This window comes from Anas platyrhynchos, chromosome 2, assembly GCF_047663525.1.
Source record: "Anas platyrhynchos isolate ZD024472 breed Pekin duck chromosome 2, IASCAAS_PekinDuck_T2T, whole genome shotgun sequence".
In the NCBI taxonomy this organism is placed as follows: Eukaryota; Metazoa; Chordata; class Aves; order Anseriformes; family Anatidae; genus Anas; species Anas platyrhynchos.
This window is the reverse complement of record NC_092588.1, coordinates 1,248,503-1,268,286: the sequence shown is the minus strand read 5'-3', so window position 1 is coordinate 1,268,286 and position 19,784 is coordinate 1,248,503. Positions and strand designations below refer to the sequence as shown.

Sequence of the window (19,784 nt, the reverse complement as noted above, 5' to 3'; positions counted from 1 at the left end):
GGACTACGTGCCATAGGGTTATGGGGTCACAGGATCCTGGGGACACCTGACTATGGGGACACAGAGATATGGGACCATGGGGACACAGGGGACAGAGCTGTAGGGATAGAGGGCTGTGGGACTATGTGGCATAGGGTTATGGGGACACAGGACCCTGGGGACACCTGACTATGGGAATACATGGATATGGGACCATGGGGACACAGGGCTATGGGGGCACTGGGATATGGGGCCTTGGGGCCATAGGGACACAGGGACAGCCCATGGGGACACAGGGCCATGGGACTACATGCCATAGGGCTATGTGGCCACAGGTCCATGGGGACACCTGACTATGGGGCCATGGGGATATGGGGCCATGGGGACATAGGGGACAGGCTATGGGGACACAGGACACAGAGCTATGGGGACACAGGGCTATGGGACTATGTTACATAGGGTTATGGGGACACAGAACCATGGGGACACCTGACTATGGGGACACAGAGATATGGGGCCATGGGGACACAGGGCTATGGGACCGTGTGACATGGGATTATAGGGACACAGGACCATGGGGACACTGTGATACAGGGCCAGGGGGACACAGAGCTTTGGGGACACAGGGATATGAAACCACAGGGCCACAGGGCTATGGGGCTACGTGTTATAGGGCCGTGACACCACAGCCCCATGGGGACCCAGGGCCATGGGGGCCATGGCACCACAGCCCCCTCAGGGGAGGGCGGGGCTAAAGGCGGCGCGGTCCCGCCCCCTCTCCTCTCTCATTGGTCAGCCGTGGCTCCGCCGCCGCTTCCTATTGGCTGGCCGCCCGGTGGTTGTGACGGGGCGGACCGGAAGTGCCGGCCTGAGGGGGGCTCCGTGAGGGCCGCGGCCGGGGGCCGGTGAGGAGCTGGGGGGGGGAAAGGGGGACAAGGGGGGGACACGGGGACAAGGGGGGGACATGGGGACACCGAGGGACATCGCTGGGGTCGCGCTGAGGCACCCCCGGGGGGGTTGAGGGGGTTTCTTGGGGGGTTGAGGGGGTCCCTGGGGATGGGGGGGGGGCACAGGGGGGGCCTTAGGGACAGCAGGGGGACAAGGGGGGGGCCTGGGGACATTGGGGTGGCAGAGGGGGGCCTTGGGGACATGGGAGTGGTAGAGGGGGGGCCTTGGGGACAGCAGGGGACAGAGGGGTCTCTGGGGACATGGGGGTGGCAGAGGGGGACCCTGGGGGTAAGGGGGTGGCAGAGGGGGGGCCTTGGGGACAGTAGAGGGGCAAAGGGGGGGCCCTGGGGACAGCAGGGGGACAAGGGGGGGGGCTGGGGACATGGGGGTGGCAGGGGACCTCTGGGAGTAGCAGGGGGTAAAGGGGGGAGCTGGGGGCAGCAGGGGACAGAGGGGGGGCCCTGGGGACAAGGGGTGGCAGAGGGGGGGGCCTTGGGGACAGTAGAGGGGCAAAGGGGGCCCTGGGGGCAGCAGGGTGACAGAGGGGGGGGCCTGGGGACAGCAGGGTGACAGGGGACCCTTGAGGACAACAGGGGACAGAGGGGGTCCTTGGGGATAGGGATGTGAAAGAGGGGTCCCTGGGGACATGGGGGTGGTAGAGGGGGACCCTGGGGACAACAGGGGACAGAGGGGTCGCTGGGGACAGGGGGGTGGCACAGGGGACCTTGGGAGTAAGGGGGTGACACAGGGGACCCTTGGCGACAGTAGAGGGACAAAAGGGGGGCCCTGGGGACAGCAGGGGGACAGAGGGGTCCCTTGGGGCCAGGGGGGTGGCAGAAGGGTCCCTGGGGACAGCAGGGGAACAGAGGGGGGCCTTGGGGACAGCAGGGTGACAGGGGACCCTTGGGGACAACAGGGGACAGAGGGGGTCCTTGGGGATAGGGGTGTGAAAGAGGGGTCCCTGGGGACAGGTGGGTGGCAGAGGGGGGCTTTGGGGACAGTAGAGGGACAAAGGGGGTCTCTGGGGGAAGCAGGGGGACAGAGGGGTCCCTTGGGGACAGCAAGGTGTCAGAGGAGACCCCTGAGGACAGCAGGGGACAGAGGTGCCCCTGGGGACATGGGGGTGGCAGAGGGGTCCGCGGGGACAGCAGAGGGACAGAGGGGACTCTTGGGGACAACAAGGGGACAGAGGAGACCCCTGGGGACAGCAGGGTGGCAGCCCACCCTCCCCCAGTGCTTCCCCCCCAGCCCCTCGTCCCTCAACGTCCCCGTCACCTAGGACGCTTCCCCCGCTGTCCCCACCGTGTCCCCGTCCCCTCCTGCTGTGGAAGGGACAACAAAAAGCCCTCAAAGACCCCAAATGCCACCCGTCTGTCTGAACTCACGCTCATTTCTGTCACCTGGGGAGCAAATCACAAAGCTTCTGGTGCTGGAGAGATCAGGAAAATGTTGAATTTGTTCTTGTTTTTCTCTTTGCATGATCAGAAATTAGCTCGATTTTATTTTTCTCTATTTTAATTTTCTCTATTTTATTTTATTTTTCTCTATTTTATTTTCTCTATTTTTCTGTCCGACAGCTGCCTTCACGTTTCCTGCCGTGAGCCCTTCCACTTCCCTTAACGCCGCCTCTCGATTCCTCCTCTCTCCTCTTTGAAGTTTTAAGAGTTTTTAATATTAAAACAAGCAGCCTGGGTCCCCTTTCGATGTGCTATCAGCCAGCAGGGGCCGATTACATGAAAACAATGGACAAAAATGTACCTTTTCACCCCAGATATTTAATTTATTTAGACGTATTTGCTTTTAAAGTGGCGATCTTTAGGATCTTAGCGTAGCACCGAGGTGGTTTCCACGCTCTGCGTGCGCTTGGAGTATTTATTTGCTTCGAGGCAACTTTTTCAGACCAGAAGTGGCTTTTTAGAGGATTTTTAAAAGGGAGAAACTCAGAAATTCAGACGGACGAGGGCTTGAGTGCGGGGCTGGGTTTGAAACCTCCCAAAACCTCTTCCAACCTGATGATATCCTAAAATATCACGCGTGGCTCATCCTTGACTCGACTCTCCGATTTCTCACAGCTCAGGGCGCCGACGATGAGCCTCCCGCCTTCGGTCGGGGATGGGAACTGCTACTACATCCTGACGGAGGGCTGTACCTACGGCAGCAAATACTTCCCCCCCGGCAGCCTCTGCTGCTGCAGCGAGCGGAGTTACCTGCGCAGCTTCGCCGACCGGCCCTCGGCTCGTTTCCTCAAGGTCATCATGCTGGACGAGGGCTCCACCGTCACCGTCACCGTGGAAATCCTGCAGCCGGTGCGCAGGGAGGTGGCCGCCCTCCTCCTGGGCATCGGCGGCCCCAGCGAACGGTTGGATTCCTTTTTGGAGAGGTTGAGCCTCGAGGCAGCTCTGCAAGCCGGGCCGGGCCAGAAGGTGACGGTGGAAATCGAGCGGCAGCACTTCCCCGGAGTCATCCGCTACGTGGGGAGCATCCACAAAAGCCCCCTGGCTGCCTTGTCCCCGGTCTTTTTTGGGGTGGAGTTACAGGTGAGCGGGCAAAAAAGGGCAAACTGCTGCTTTTTTTTTTCTCCCCTCCCGTTCATCACCGTGCTGAGCTTTTCCAGCCTCTTTTTTTTTTTTTTTTTTCAGGGCGAGGGGGAAAACAGAGGGCGCAGCGACGGCTCCTACCACGGCACCGAGTATTTCAAGTGTAAGCCCGGCTGCGGGATCTTCCTGCCCTTCAGCAGAATCCGTTTCGCTCCCGGCCTGGAGAACGAGCCCGGGAAGCAAAAGCCAAAAGTGGAAACGGAGGAGGGGGTGCCCGTGAAGGTGGGGGACGCCGTCAGCTTCTACGTGGACGAGGTCCTCAGGAAAGGAATAGCGATGGCAGTCTACAGGGAGGGATCCCAGTGGTTCGTGAAGGTTTGCCCGGTAAGAGCAGCCTGTCTGCCTTTTCCTGATTATCTTTTGTGTTTGTTTTTCTTTTAAATCCTCATTTATTTTAAATTTTATACGAGTGAGGCCTTAAAGAGGAGCGGAAGCAGCGTCCAAAAGGTTTCACGCAGAGTCTTTGGGCCTGTTGGAAAAATTGGTTCACGTTTCAACCGCTTAGCTGATGTATTCTTTGTGCCTTTCAGGAAGAAGAAGGAACAACTGACATCTTCAGAGAAATCCCTCTGGACTCCGTCGTGAAGGAAAACCTGATTTCTCAGAGTAGGTTGTCATCAGAGGGGTCCACACCGTGCGTGCCCTTATGGAGCTGGGATTTAGCTCTTCTCTGCGGGTTACCCGTGAGCTGAAGGTCCAAAAAACCTTCATCTAGTCCCAACTAATTAAACCAGGAGGCTTGAAAGGTCTGTAGAAACATCTCAAGTAGGTTGCAGCACGTTTGGCATTAGGCACCTAGAGCTGAGCCTGCCATTTAGCAGGAAGAAGGAGAGAGATCATGGTGAATAAATATGTCCTAGGACAGAAAGCTCCACGGGCTAAAGAGTCTTTAATTTAGCTGTAGGAGGTGGAACAAGCCTTGTGCTGACACCAGAGGATCTCAGGAAGGTACAGATGCCGGTGGTGGTGCTGTGAATCACTGGACAAGCCAACAGATTCGTGGGATTTCAAAAAATGCTGTGCAGATGTCCAGGCCAGACCGAGGGGAGCTGTCTTTAGGCTTTCCATTGAATTGACCTCACTAAAGGCAGAAAAATAACCCGGAGACACCCCCACTGCCATTTCCACAGCCTGAAATGGCTCTGCGAAGGGCTGTGCTAGCTCCGGGGAATGAAACAAGGGGTGGAATCACCTCCTCTCGCCCTCAGCAAGCTGCTAGACCAGCTTGGCCCTGTCATCGAGACATTTCCTGAGGATTACAGCTCGTGGCCCTGGCGCTCAGCTTTGTGCTTGCACGTTTAGTCTCTAATTTCAAAGCCGACCTGCTATTAGGGACGGCGGCGGGATCCCGAGGTAGTTGTCACTAAGCGTCACCTTCCTGTCTCTCCTGACGTGCTTTTTTTTTTTTTGCCTCCCAGGTGTTTTTCCAACGTTTGGACCTGACGTGGGCCTGGGCCACTCGAAGCAACCGAAACGGCAGGCGAGCGAGAGCGGCGAGGAGGGCGAGAGCGGGAACCCGCCCTTGGAGGTGAACTCCATGGTCCAAATCACCTTGGACAAGGGCAATCAGGTGTTCGGAATCATCCGCTGGCTGGGCTACCTCCCCCAGATCAAGCACAAAATGGCAGGAGTTGAGCTGGTAAGGAGCAAAAGGAGTTTTACTCCATGATCCTCGTGGGTTCTTTCCTTTTTGGGATGTTTTACAAGCTGATTGACCTAGGGAGGGCTGCGTGCCCCCTTGGAATGGGGAGGAGGAGCTGCAGAGAGACTCTGAGGGTTTGTTCGCTGTCTTCAGGAGCAGTTATTGAAGCGTGGGGCAAAATAATTGAAAATCCTACAAGTGGTGTCAATAAATATAAAAAAATAACCAGAGCAGGTGAAAGCAGCCAGTGAACCTGGACCAAAACTTGTGCACAGCTCTTAAAATCCTAAATAGGCATAGGGGAAATCACACCTGCCTCATAAAATCTGCTCTCATGGCATTCCTCGATGTTTTTTTCCCCCCAGGATGAAGATAAGGGGGTCACTGCTGGCGAGTGGCTGGGCAAATATTACTTCCACTGCGCCCCGAAGCGCGGCCTCTTCGTGAAGCTGCAGTCCTGCCAGCCTGACGTCCGCTTCCAGAGTTCGCGCGGCAGCGACCTGAACCTCGTGGAGGACAGTAAGTTCTCTGGGAGAGGGGACACGGTGCCGTGCTGGGCCAAAGCAGGTTACAGGGGAGCCCTTTGTGCAGTTTTTTGGCCGGCGCTTTCTTGGAGTGGCCCAAGAGATGCTGGTTTTGGCTGCAGAGAGCTGGAGGCAGGAGGTAATGGTACCTGGGGACGGAGAAATAGAGGGAAGTTTGGGAAATGAGAGTATTAAACCCAGATAAATGACTCAAGAGACCAATTCCCATCCCAGCGTGGTTCAGTCCCAGCAGGAACAGCACAGAACAACGCTGCGCTGACCTCTGAGCAGTCTTTTGGGGCTCTGGGGAAGGGCAAGAGCGGTCCCAGCCGAGGTGGGAAGCTAAAAGGGAGCTGCTTGTGTCGCTTCTCTTGCAGGTGAGCGCGAAGCTCTTCCCCATGCTCCCGTCAGTTTTCCTCCCCTCAGGAATGAGGACGCGGTGTCCGTCCTGCGAGGGCGGATGAAAGGGATCCAGGGCCACTGTAACTCCTGCTACATGGACGCAGCTCTCTTCAGGTAAGGGCCTGACTGGGCGGTGATGTTTGCCCAAAAATAAAACGATCATTTAAGAAGAGCTGCAGGACTCCCCAGGTGGCTGGAAATTTTGCCCTAGACCAGAAAATAACTGCGGGGGGATGCAGCTCGCTGCCTCCTGCTCTCCTTCCTAACCTCTGAGGTTCTCAGGCCCTGAAGCACCCTCGTGAGTACCTCGGGTACCGTGTGTCTGTCACGCAGGGCGCTGAGATATCGTAGCCCTCTGGACTGGACCGTGCTGCTTCTGTCACTGGAGGAGGCAGTGGCTGGAAACAGATTTCAAAAGAAACCATCCGGCAAGTCCCAGCTTCACTGTGCAGCAGTGTTGGGAGCCGAACAGACTCGGTGGTGCCCCCACGAGCAGTTTTGGCTGCAAAGTACGAGATTTCCTTCTCCCTGGGCTGCTTCCTTGCTTCCTTAAAGCAGATTTGGTCTTGCTGTGGAGTTGTGCTGGCACTCACCCCCCCGCAATCAGCACGCGTGGCCTGTTGGAAAAATAAAACCCACCGATTGTCACGGAGCACAGGGCTTTGGTTCTAACTGCTGCTGCAAACCCGTCGGGACTCACGCAGCCCTCTCTCTTCCCAGCCTCTTCTCCTGCACCTCCGTGCTGGACTCCATGCTCTTCACGCCCTTCACGCTGTGTGACAGGAACGTGCAGGAGATTCTGCGGGAGGAGATCGTTAACCCCCTCCGAAAGTGAGTACAGCGCGCGGGGATGCTCCAACTCTTCCAGTTGTTCCTTTCCCCTGTCAGTAAAGCTGTCCCAACACCTCCTGCACGCCTGTGAGCTTCCCCTGCTCGGCAGAAGCCTTGTGATGCTTCGATTTCTAAATGAGAGATCACCTGTGGCTGCTTCTTGTTTCTAGGACTGGTTTCGTCAAGGCTCGGAGCGTGATGCACCTTCGGGAGCAGTTAACCGAGAAGGGCAAATGCTCGAGTTTTACCAACGCTGAGAAAGGTAACGTGCTTCCCCAGGCTGCTTCAGCCTCTGCTGCCTCACCCAGGCACCAAACTTAATTAAGCACCAGCTTAATTGCATGCTTCTCCCGTGCACGCGTGTTAACATGCGAGCTGCGCCGCTTATTTATGTAAAAAAAAGTGCCTGTGAGATATTTTCGGCTTCCGAGAGCTCCCCGTTGCTTCTCGACTGACATTTGTCTGATGGGAGGATGGGGATTGCTGGGTTCTCTCTGCCGCCTCCCAACTGGTGGCAGCTGCTGCCAGGAGGGGAGAGGATGAACCGCGTGAGCAGAATTTCAATAAGGGGGATTTCCTTGACCTTTATACTTTGAATCAGCCCTGATAAATCCGTCCCTGCCAGAATCCAGCGTGGTTTTATCGTGTTGCCAAGATCAGTTTCTCTTCCGAGCTCTGATAAATTATTTGGGGTTCCTCAGAGACGCTAGTTTGGTTAAAAGTAAGCCAGAAAACGCCGACATCTGGAGCCCACCTCTCTGATTCCCATTGCTCCATCCCTGTCCGTGCTCAGCAAGGCTCCCTGTAGTTCATGACAACGAAGCAGGTCGTGCCAAACATCGCTGCAACAAGCTCTGGGTTCCCAGATAGCAAACGAGTGGCATTGATTCTCCTAGAAGCAGCAGGTAGCTCGTCACTGAACAGCAGCTGCGGTTCTGTACGGCTGTGTATTTATTTTAGCTGGGGGGTGGTTTAATTACTGTTTGGTTTCTTGAATTTTTCTGAATTTTTCTGCGTTTTTTCTTGGTTTCTTGAACTTCTCTTTGAATTTCCTGCTCCTGGTCTTGGCTGCTCGTTAACACCTGTGGAGTGACCCCTGCTTTTCTCTGCCCTTCCAGATCCCGAGGAGTTCCTCAGCCTCATCATGCAGAAGATCCTGGGGATAGAACCGCTCCTGAAACTGCAGTAAGTTACCCGTGCCCGAGTGATGCTCACGAGTTCTTCACCTCGCAACCACCAGGTGTTACTGCACCTTCTCAGCAAGGCCGTGGAGGCACAGCTCAGGGATTTGTGCTCAGCTTTCTGCTCTCCAGTAGCTGTAGCCCGTGATCTCCCTTGCTGTCAATTTATCCCGGGTGGGCCCATCCAGGAAAAGACATTTTTAAGTTCTCCCCGGAGGCGCCACCTTTGGAAAACGCTGAAAAAAAAACCTCGTGCCAGCCTTAGGCCAAGACAGCAGTGGTCTGAGAAACGTGGAGGCCGTCTCCAGTGCGGAGCCGGCGCTGTTTGACAGCCTTGGGATGCGTTTGGGATGCGTCCAGGCTGTTCGAGCTGGCTCGGATCCCACAGCCTCTCAAAACAGGGAGCCCCGTGGATGCGGTCCCGGTTTCTCAGGACTCTACAAAGAGGATGAGAGGCTGGAGGAAGCCCAAAATAACCGGGCTGTTGGGAAGCATAGAAGGGGATTGTTCCATTTCTGTGCTCGTTTGTGGGGCCGTTGGCCAAGCCTCGCATTGTGGAGCGCTCGCAAGGGCCGAGCACAAAGGGAACTCTGTGCTGCAGCTCCCCTGCGGAGGGGCATCTGAAGGAAATCCTTTCTCTGCCAGTTCAGGGATGGAGAGTTTTTGGGGGACCTGTTCACAGCTCACCTTTTGAATGCCTAAAGCCTCGCTCTGTGGGTTTTCTACGTGCGGTTATAAAGAGATCATTCATTTGAGAAGGAGTTTGCTGGTCGTGCTCCGTAGCAGTTGGTTTAAAAATACCAAAATGTCTTTGCTTCGTGTCCTTGCAGGTCTGGAGGCCACGAGGGACTGGACTGTTACTGCTACCAGATATTTATGGACAAACAGGAGGACCTGGTGGTTCCTGACGTACAGCAGTTGGTGGAACATTCCTTCCTGACCTATGACCAGAAGCTAGTGGAGGTGAGCTCAGCTCCTTTCCGTCTTCGTTGCCATCTGCTGCCTCTTTCTTGCTTTCTCCACCATCCCTGCGCTTGCCAGTGGATCTGGTGGATCATCCCCAAGAGATTTTGTAGGGGATTTGACCTGGGAAGAGGGCCGTGCTTTCCCTGCTGCTCTCAGCCCTCGTGAATAACCTGAGCAGAAAGCCTTTCCTCCCAGGAGCAGCACCAAGACGAAACTCTCTGGGATTTGCCTCTTCGGGAGCAGTGACTCGTTTGCCTTCGTTTTCCCAGATCCCCTCTTGCTTCATCATCCAAATGCCGCGATTTGGAAAGGAATACAAAATGTTCAGCAAGATCATCCCTTCCTTAGAGCTGGACATCACCGATCTGCTGCTCGACAGTAAGTTAGGCAGTGGTGCGAGTCACCAGGAGATGGGGCTGGGCTCCTGGGGCCGTGAGCAGGAGCTGAGGTGGGATCGTGGAGCGATTCCCATCCCCTGAGTGCCTCAATTTTGCAGGGTGAGAATTCAGCTGAGGGAAGCTGCCTCCTCTCACCCCTTTTTCCCTCCGCAGGTCCCAGGGAGTGCTGCGTGTGTGGCGACGTCGCCACCCTGGAGTGCTCGGGGTGTTTCAAAGACAAGATGTTCGCGCCTACGGGCCTGAAGCAGTTCTGCAGCACCTGCTCCAAACAGGTATTCGGGCTCTTTGGGCGCTCGTGACATCTGCCGTGGTGACCCCACGGCAGGTTAAACCCCCAAAAAATGCCCACGTTCCCCTCGCTGCCCCTGCAGCTGGCCGGGTTGGGTCCAGAGGAGGATAAACTGGAGGTCTGGCTCGGACCTGCCCTCTCAGTGCTGCCACCCCGTCGTTTTCCCTCAGGTTCACTCCCACTACCGCCGCAGAACCCACAAACCCACCAGGCTGCACGTCCCGGAGGAGTTTCAGTGCCGGAGCCCCCAGGGAAGCCAACGGGTCCCCCGGGAGAAGATGGAGCTCTTCGCCGTGCTCTGCATCGAGACCAGTCACTACGTCTCCTTCGTTAAATACGGCCCCGAGAACGAGCACTGGATGTTTTTTGACAGCATGGCCGACAGGCACGGTGAGGATGGAGCCAGGAGGGTGTAGGGTGAGCGTTGTGGGTGCTGCTCTGCATCGGGGCAGCATCAGGAAGGTTCTGCACCAATCCTAAAAGGAGCCCGAGGCTTTCAGAGGGAATGCAGGGTGCTGGGAGGGGGCAGCTTCGTGTAACAACGGACAGCCCGTTGCTCTGAACCCATGAATTAGGATCCCAGTGCCACCAGTATGCATTTAAGCCAACCCCAGGGAAAAACGGGAGCAGGGCAAGGATATTTGGGAGTCGCTCCTGGTGCTCTCGTCCCCTGGCTGCGTTCAGGTTGGGGACTTCCCGAGCCAGCAGGGACTGGGTGTTCCTCTCCCACCTCCTGGTGGCCCCCAGATCTCCCAGCCGAGGCTTGGACTTGCTGCCAGACGCGACGGTGACTGCTCAGGCTGTGTGTCCTCATCCTTTGGGGCCACGTTTTGGCTAAAATCTCTCCCTTTCCCCGATTTTAGGTGACGAGAACGGCTTCAACATCCCCACGGTGACTCTGTGCCCCGAAGTCGCCAAATACCTGGACTTACCGCTGGCTGTGCTGGCCCTGGAACAGCCCAGGGACATGGACGGGGTGGCCAAACGCCTCTTCTGCGACGCCTACATGTACATGTACCAGAGCAAGAAGATGGCTCTCTACAAGTGACGCCGTTTCGGGCTGGTGTCAGAGATTTGAGCTTGGGGTGGCCCCGCAGCCTGTAACGGGTGAAAGCAGCCGGAGCCTGGGTGCCCCGAGCTTGCACTTTTTGCCTCTTCTTGCCTCTTTTTACCTCTTCCAGCGTCTGCCCTTCAGGCTAGCTACAGGAGCCTGGCTGGGTTTGGAAATCCTACGCCGGGTTTGCTGGAGAGAGAGCTTGGGTCTTCCTGCAGACCTGGACTCGGCGTTCTTACGCTCAAATTCTCTCATTCCTGCCTTCTTTCTTCCTACCTCCTTCCTCCGCAGGTGCTCTGCCCTACCTCAGTGTTTTCCCCGCACCCTTTCCCTCCCAGGACCAGCATCTCAAAAACTCGAGGAGTTACCCTCAGGTTTGTAAAGACCGAGAGAAAAACCACGGCCTCGCGTGGAGTGAGAGAACCAGGTGGCAGCCTTGTGGCTGCGATGTGTCAGGAAGGTTTTTCCTGATCCCACCCCAAAAGCTGGGGCCCTGAACTGTCCTCCCTTCCCTTATCCTAATACCTCTGGCACTTTTACCCACTTATTTTCCACCACGAGGTTATTTGGATGTCGTGGGCTGCAAACATGCTCGAAAACACGTATTTCTGTAGGAACAAACAGGAAAAAAAAGGTGGAGCAGAGGGACAGCAGGTGAGCACGAGGCACGCTCTCATCTTTTTGTGAATCCTACATTATTGCTACGGGGCAGGAGGCATCCTAACAGCCCTTCTCTCACTTGCTGTCCCATCTTTGCATCCACTTCTGGGATCTGTACCAAACAGCAACAACAATTTCAGGACAAAACTGGAAGAATGAGCACTTTTTACGTTTCCTTTGCCACGGCAGCAGGAAGGATTAGGGTCCCTGAGTTGGGAAGAGGCGTCCTTTAAGTTAAATAATTTAAATTTGCGAGTTAGGAGGTGTCAGGGCAGTGGGAAGCCAGTTGGGGACTCAGTGCCGTGAGCTGTTTGAGCCAGGTTCGAAGGATGGATGCAGTGTAATGAACCCAGGCTAATCACTTTTATTTTTACTTTTATTTTTTTGGCAACGCTGCCCTCCGATTTAGCTCCCACCCTTCGGCGAGCTGATGTTTGGAGGAGAGCCACGGACAGCGGTGTGCAGGGATGGGGAAGGCTGTGACCCTGCTTCTGAGCCCCGAGGGCAGCCTCGCTGCCTTTTCTTCTCAGCTCAATGGTACTTTTATTTGTTTTCGTGTAGGAATTCAGGCCAGGCTCTTTTTTGAGAGCACTGTGCGCAGGTTTAATAACAAAAAGTGGTTTTTTTCCTCTCTTATAGTGCAAAGTTAAGTGCCTTATGGAGCGCAAGCCCAGCTGTGCTCCAGCCTGACGGTTTTTTTTTTATAAACGGGACACAATCAGGCAACTCTTTGTGTTTGTTTGTTTTTTTTCCCATCAACATATGCTGCAAGGACCTAAGTGATGGAGAGAAAAAATTAAAATAAAGCATCTTTTATCAAGCTTTCTGCTGGGAGAGGGTGTAAGTCATTGGTTAGGGTATTCAACCACGCGTTGCTTCATCTGTCCTGCCTGCCCCCCAGGTGAGATGTGCTCCAGGTGCCACGTTGGAGGCTTTGCTGCTGGAATTAGGTACAGGATCCCCCAAAATGGGACTGTGACCATGTGCTGGGGTCCACCCCAGCTGCTATCATCGCTCCACGCTCGCTTCTCATTTCAATTTTATTCAAATATACACCACGAAGTGAAATGACAGGTGCTGAATTAGACATTCAAGCTGAAGGAGAGTTTGGTTTTTAGGACTGGGGCAGGCACGCAGTGTGCTCGCAGCACCGGTGTGTAAGGCTTTGATTTTGTTTTGTGCTTTGGATGAAGTAAAGGCAGGGCTTAGCGCCCCGCTTCCTCTATAAGAATTGAGGTTTGAGGTCATGGGGGTCGACCTGAACCCACCTTCCATGCTCGGGAGATCTCGTAGAAAACGGAAAGGTAAAAAACGGGGCCACAGAGCCAAAGCTTAGGGGAGAAAGGGGGCAAAGTGCATCTGCCACGGCTCCGTGGGTGGGAAACCTTCTCGGCAGGGATTTTAGTGCCACTGCTGAGCCTCGTTGGGGGCTCTGGGACACGAGGATGGTCCCCATGGCCTGGAGATGCCACCACAGAAGGCACAGGGGTGGCAGGGCCACCGAGAGGGGCAGGGAAGGAAGGGAACTCCCCAGGCGATGCGGTGACAACGCCGGTCACCGCCGTGTCCCAGCCCGGGACGTGGTGGCCCCACCACCTCCCAGCTCTGCCTGCCCCATCCGTGGGCACCCGGGGCGCGTGGGGAGCGCTTCCAGTTCCAGCGTGGTCCTCGGAGGGGATCCGCAGAGCAGCAGCCTCATTAGCCTCATTAATTCCCAATTAATCACCCGGCCTTCCGAAGAGGACGTGGGAAGCGCTGGCCCCCAGGCGGGGGCTTGGCGGGGGGCGCACGGGGACCCCCTCACTGCTTGGCCTGCCGCAGCTCTGCGAGGAGGAGGTGCAGCTTCTCCGTCACGGCCACCTGGTGCAGGAGGGGACATTGAGTGTCCCCAGGGACCCTACAGGAGCCCAAGGGCAGAAAATTGGGAATGGGACCGGGATTAATCAAGCGGCGGGCGTACCGGGTAGGGCTGCGGCTCGCGGAGCCGGCGGTGAGCGGGGTTGAGCTGGTTGAGGGATGTCTGCGCGTGGTTCCGCACCTCCGGCAGGCTGGGCAGGACCTCACACACCTGTAGGATGGGGATAAAAGAGTGTCCCTACGTGGGGCTGCCACCCCGACCTTTTAGGGTTTTTGCAGCAGAAGCCCCAAAACTTTGCGGTGAGAGCCACCTGGCTGAGAGCAGCCCCAAACCACGTCTCCACCCGCCTGCCCAGACCCCACAGACCCTTCTGAAAATCCCAGGGGACCCGTTTCAGATGGGGCACAACCTCATCCCTCCCCTGGGAACCCGAATTTCCCAGGGAACTGGGAATTTCCCATCCCCTCACCTGGCCGTCTCTGAAGTAGGTGCGATGCAAGGGCTCCACGGTGTTCGGCCAGACCTTGGTGGCTTTTCCTCTCCTCCCCAGGACATGGGCCACCAGCTCCTGCCCTGCTTTGGGTGCAGGCTCATCCTCCAGGGCCATGAGGTCCATGATGGGGTGACCTGCAGGGGTGCTGGGTTAAGGGCGCTGACAAAGCCAGGAGCAGGATTTAGGGGCGATCAGGATTTAGGATCAACGGGGCAGCAGCGCAGCGGGGGTCCCAACACTCACCAGCATCGTCGTAGAGCCGATAAACTGCTTTAATCCCGGGGATCGTCATCTTCTCCTCCTCCTCCGTCAGCTTCAGGCAAGGCGAGCCGTTGACCTCCACCAGCTGTGGGACAAGAGGACGTTACGGGGACGAGCTCCTTGTTTTTCGCCACGCGAAGCTGGTGCCAAGAGCTGTGCAGAGCTCCGTGGCCCCTTGCGTGTCGGGGAGGCCACTGAGGCAAAACAGCCGAATAAATCATTAAAAAAAACAAACAAACAAAAAATCCTCAAACCTAATAAATTATTAAATAAGCCCATAAACTATCCCCAAGCCAAGCGGGGCCGCGCTGCCTCTCCTACCTTGTAGACGCAGCCCAGCGATGGCTGCAGGGGACACGTCACCAGGTTCGTCCCCACACCGATCACGTCGATCTCGCTCCCCTGGTGCAGCGGAGAAGACAACAACCATCAGCAGCCCATCCTGCCTCTCCTTTTTTTTTTTTTTTAATCCATGCTAAAACCGGAGCCACGGGGCAGGTCAGAGGCTGCTCTGCCCCAAAATGTTTGGTTTCTGTCTGGCACACCCAAAAATCCGCTTATTCCAGCCTGGAAACTGCTCTTACGCAGGAGAAACTGAGTCACAGGAGGGTGACAGCCCCATTGTCACCCCTCGTGGCTGCCTCACCTCCCGGATGAAGCTCTCCAGGCTCCGTTCGCTGATGTCGTTGCTCACAGCGATGGGGATGCTCCCAAACCAGGGCACCTGGAAGCTGGAAAAGGAAAGTGAGGAGCTGGGGAGGGAGCAGAAGGACGGCCCCGGGGGCCTTGAGAGCCAACAAGCACCCAAAGGTGTCCCGGCACCCCATCGAGCAGAGAGGGCACCCACCCCAAAATCCAGGGACAACAGAGGAGGTGCTGGGTACCCGGGGTAGGGGATGCTCTCCGCAAGCTCCCTGCCCTTTTTGGGGGACTCACGCGGTGCCGCAGGCTCGGAGCACCCGCCGGATCTCCTTGGACTGCTGGCCCAGGTCCCCGCTGTCCAGGCGCACCCCGATGGCGCGGTAGCCCAGCTGGTGCAGGGCCAGCGCCACGGCGCAGAAATTGGGCAAGCCGCTCCTGGAGAGGGCGAGGAGAAGGATTAGAGCCCGTGGCCTCTTCGCACAAGGGGTGAGGACCAAGGGCAAGCTGAGCAGGAGGCCAAGACCCGAAGGGACCCGTCCGTCCTCACCTCATGACGCAGTAGGTGTCCAGCAGCCCCTGGAAGTGGTGCGGGAAGGTGATGGCGTAGGACACGAAGGCGGCCAGCTCGCCCCGGTTGGCCTTCTCGGGGGGGCTCTGCAGCAGCTCGCACACCCGCCGCAACCACGACTCGGCCAGGACCACCAGATCCACCGGCTCCCCGCCCGCCAGCGGTGCCAGGACCTGCTCGGGGACATCAGCACCGCGTCCGGGGTGTCCAAACACCACGCGCATCCCACAGCGGCCCCGTTGCCCTTCCATGGGGCATCCCGTAGGGGGACACACGGGGTCCTGTGACCGGAGCTGGGGTGTCCCATCCCGCTCACCTTGGGCTGCACCTCCTCCAGCGCCGTGAAGGACATGATGAAGGAGTGGGCGATGGTGCCGCGCACCGGGATGCCGTAGAGCTTCCCCGCCAGGACGTTGCTGGTGAAGTCGAAGCCTGTGAGGAAGGACGGGGAGGGTGGGGGTGACGGCACGGCCGCGGCACCGCGGGGCGCTTCGGGGGGCACCACTCACCCCCGATGTAGGAGTATTTGGAGGCGGACAGGCCGCCGTCCGGCCCCTGGGCACGACGGAGCCCGATCTCCATCAGCTTCACCTCGGGGCCGGCGAGGAGGCGGAAGCGGGCGGCGTTGGTGGCCACCAGGCTGGGAGAGAAAGGGACAAAAAAACTGGGTTTTCGGAAGAGCTTCGTCACCAAAAGGGTCGTCAGGTATTGGGACGGGCTGCCCAGGGAAGTGGTGGAGGGATTTAAAAGATGTTTAGACGCAGAATTTGGTGATGGGGTTTAGTGGAGGACTTTAGTGGAGGGTTTAGGGTTAGGGTTAGGTCAGGGGTTGGGCTGGGTGATCTTGGAGGGCTCTTCCAACCTAGATGATTTTTTGGGATTTTCTCGGGGTGCTGCTTAGCTCGGACACCGACGAGGTTCAGGGACAATTGGTGCAAAAGGGATGGATGAATTCTGCAGCCAGGGCGTCCCCAAAAAGCAGGAGGGGCCCTTACCTGGCGTAGTTGACCAGGCACAGCAGCGTGGTCTCCAGCAGCTGCACCACCAGCAGCGGCCCCTTCACCTGCAGGAGCGGGACCTGCGGGGACAGCGGGGGTGACATCTCCCTGCCTGAGCTTTTGGGGACGTGGGGACGTGGCCAAGCCCCGTTTGCTGGCGGGCCCCGGTTCCCCCTGCGAGGCTCAACCCGGGTCCCACCCTGGAGAAGACGACGGAGCCTTCTGGCACGGAAGAGAGGGTGACCTCCGAGGCGTCCACGGTGCAGAGGTAATCGAAGAAGGCGTCCTCCGTCGTGCTAGGCAGGACCGAGCGCAGGTAGGCGATGTCTGTAGGGGCGGGGGACACCTCAGCCCGTGTCCCCACACCGGGTATCCCGTCCCCAGGTCCCTCTGAGGGGTCCCCCCCCATCCCACTGAGGGCTTTCCCTGCCCCTCTACCAGGTCCCACAGTGCTTTTGAGGCCCCCCCATATACCCCACAGGGACATCTCTGTCCCCTCCTCAGCTCCCATGGGGGGGGGGACACCCCCACCCAGGACTCCTGCCCCTTAAGCCCCTCTGAGGCACGTCCCTGTCCCATTACCTCAGCCCCTTGTCCCTCCATGTCCCCTAAGGAGTCCCTTTAAGGCACGTCCCTGTCCCCATTACCTCCCCCTGAGGACTCAAATCCCTCTGAGGAATGCGAGGAATGTCCCCATACCTGTCCCCCCCCCCCAATTCCCCAAAGCCCCCATCCCCCAAGACCCTCTGAGGCACGTCCCTGTCCCTCTCAGTCCCCCTGAGGACTCAGATTCCTCTAAGGGATGTCCCCATACCCCCCCCACCCCAGATCCCTTGTCCCCAAAAACCCTCTGAGGCACATCCCAGTCCCCTCACCTCAGCCCCCCCCTTCCCTCAAATCCCCCTGAGGAGCCCCCTGTCCCCCCTACGTCCCCCAAAAACTCAGTTCCCTTTGAAGTTTGTCCCTGTCCCCCCCCCCCAAACACACCCCCGGGTCCCCTTCCCCCAAAACCCTGTCCCCTCACCTCAACCCCCCCTTCCCTCAAATCCCCCTGAGGACCCCCCTGAGGATCCCCCCCGTCCCCCCACCCCACCAACCCTACCCCCACCCCCCTTTCCCCCAACCCCACCCCGCACCCCCAAACCCCCCTCTTTTCCCCCCAAACCCCAAGAAGCGACGACGACCCCCGCTTGTCCCCCTAATCGTCCGCGTCCCTCACGCACCGGCGGCGGAGAAGCGAAAGGCGCGGAGGAAGCGGAGCCCCTCGGCCAGGCCCGCGCTCAGGGCGAAGGCCCCATGGAAGGGTTCGCGGCGAAAAAAGAGCTCGGCGGCGGCGGGGACGCGGTGGCGACCGGCCCGCCAGTAGCCGTAGGCCATGGTGAGCTGGTAGAGGTCCGTCAGCAACGCCATGGCCGCCACACGGCGCGAGGGAGCTTGGGAGTCATGGCCTGGCAGGGAACAACGGGGCGGGCAGAGGGCGAGAGGGAACGTAGTGGCTTGAGGGGGGACGGTTGGGGCATAGGGCACGAGGGCGTGAGGGGATGTGGGGTGTGGAAGGGGGAGGTGGGGTGTGGGGTGTGGGGTAGTGTGAAGGGGGCATGGGGCAGCAGGAGGGGGAGCACGGGGGATGTCATGGGGTGGATAGTGCAGGGGACAGGGGACATTAGGGGTGGCAGCATGTGGGACACGGGACATCGTAGTGTGTATGGGACATGGGACACGGGATATCACGGAGTGTATAGTACATGGGACACAGGACATCATAGATTATGTAGGACATGGGACATCATGGATAGGACACGGGACATCATGGAGTGCATAGCACATGTGACACAGGAGGTCATGGATCATGTAGCACATGAAACACGTGACACGGGACATCATGGATTATATAGGACATGGGACATCATGGATAGGACACGGGACATCACGGAGTGCATAATACATGTAACACAGGACATCAGGGATAGGACATGGGAGGTCATGGAGCATGTAGCACATGAAACACATGACACGGGACATCATTGATTATATAGGACATGGGACATCATGGATAGGACACGGGACATCATGGAGTGCATAGGACATGTGACACGGGACATCAGGGATGGGACACAGGATGTCATGGATTATATAGGACATGGGACATCATGGATAGGACACGGGACATCACAGAGTGCATAGTACATGTGACATGGGACATCAGGGATAGGACACAGGAGGTCATGGAGCATATAGCACATGTGACATGGGACATCATGGATCATGTAGCACATGAAACACATGACACCAGGGACAGGACATGGGATGTCATGGATTACATAGGACATGGGACATTAGGGGTGGCAGCTTGTGGGACACAGGACATCATGGAGTGCATAGTACATGGGACACATGACACCAGGGATAGGACACAGGACATCATGGATTATATAGGACATGGGACACGGGACATCATGGAGCGTATAGTACATGGGACACGGGGCATTAGGGATGGCAGCATGTGGGACATGGGACATCATAGTGTGTATGGGACACGGGACACAGGATATCACGGAGTGTATAGTACATGGGACACAGGACATCATGGATCATATAGCACATGAAACACATGACACGGGACGTCATGGATTATATAGGACATGGGACATCATGAATAGGACACGGGACATCATGGAGTGCATAGTATATGTGACAAGGGACATCAGGGATAGGACACAGGACATCATGGATCATGTAGCACATGAAACACGACACCAGGGACAGGACACAGGACGTCATGGATTATATAGGACATGGGACATCAGGGATAGGACACAGGACATCATGGATTATATAGGACATGGGACATTAGGGACGGCAGCATGTGGGACACGGGACATCATAGAAGGTATAGCATATGGGACATGAAAAAAACAGGGATACGACATAGGATATCATGGAGTGTATAGTACATGTGACATCAGGGATAGGACACAGGACATCACAGAGGGTACAGCACACGGGACACCACACAGCTGAGACACGGGACATGCAGCACCAGGCACCTATGGGACCAGGTGGGCCAACACTCAGGGCTCTGGGGACAACAGGACATGAGACAAAACATACAGGACACCAGCCAGGACAACACTTGGGACTCTGAACATGCAGCTACAGGCATGTGGGGCTCCAGGGATGACAAGCCACACAAAATTATCACTACACCAAGGACCCCGGGCCCATCCAGCCACCAGATGTGGCACAAAGGACACCAGATGTGCCAGCAGATGGGACACCAGCCCCATAAAGTTCTGGGGACAGCAGCACCCATGACACACCAGGCTCCTGGGAACTGGAGCCATCACCACATGGCTGGGGGCTGCTGCAACTCCATCCCGTGGTCGCAGCGGGGCTCCACGGTGCTTCTCATCTGCTCCGTGTTGGTGCCGTGCAGCCCGCACCCAGACCTTGGACTCTGGCACCGTGACAGAGGACTCTGGCCTACGGTTAG

The 19,784-nt window shown here is 57.2% G+C and overlaps 2 protein-coding genes across 3 annotated transcripts; one reads left to right on the top strand and one right to left on the bottom strand.

The window, feature by feature from the left end:
- The first annotated feature begins 783 nt into the window (after nucleotides 1–783).
- On the top strand, nucleotides 784–12,296 carry LOC110354256 (ubiquitin carboxyl-terminal hydrolase CYLD). Of its 2 annotated transcripts, XR_005263037.2 has the most exons (16): nucleotides 784–884; nucleotides 3,000–3,464; nucleotides 3,567–3,848; nucleotides 4,055–4,130; nucleotides 4,943–5,163; nucleotides 5,532–5,685; nucleotides 6,068–6,206; nucleotides 6,813–6,923; nucleotides 7,094–7,185; nucleotides 8,042–8,108; nucleotides 8,935–9,067; nucleotides 9,340–9,448; nucleotides 9,622–9,740; nucleotides 9,928–10,147; nucleotides 10,621–12,008; nucleotides 12,111–12,296. XR_005263037.2 is itself a non-coding variant. In XM_027452792.3 (15 exons), exons 2-15 carry the CDS (start codon nucleotides 3,015–3,017, stop codon nucleotides 10,803–10,805), a joined length of 2,358 nt encoding a protein of 785 aa, XP_027308593.2. In that variant the 5' UTR covers nucleotides 784–884; nucleotides 3,000–3,014; the 3' UTR covers nucleotides 10,806–12,296. The 2 variants fall into 2 exon arrangements, 1 of the variants encoding a protein (XP_027308593.2); XM_027452792.3 differs by having other exon boundaries at nucleotides 10,621–12,296.
- A 197-nt stretch (nucleotides 12,297–12,493) lies between these two features.
- On the bottom strand, nucleotides 12,494–17,773 carry NAPRT (nicotinate phosphoribosyltransferase). The gene is made up of 13 exons (XM_027452793.3): nucleotides 17,515–17,773; nucleotides 16,491–16,618; nucleotides 16,289–16,371; nucleotides 15,803–15,933; nucleotides 15,610–15,725; nucleotides 15,273–15,466; nucleotides 15,020–15,160; nucleotides 14,730–14,814; nucleotides 14,405–14,485; nucleotides 14,066–14,168; nucleotides 13,799–13,956; nucleotides 13,432–13,539; nucleotides 12,494–13,331 (listed from the first exon to the last, which is right to left on the bottom strand). The coding sequence occupies exons 1-13, from the start codon at nucleotides 17,699–17,701 to the stop codon at nucleotides 13,272–13,274; spliced, it is 1,575 nt and encodes a 524-aa protein (XP_027308594.3). The 5' UTR covers nucleotides 17,702–17,773; the 3' UTR covers nucleotides 12,494–13,271.
- Nucleotides 17,774–19,784: the final 2,011 nt, after the last annotated feature.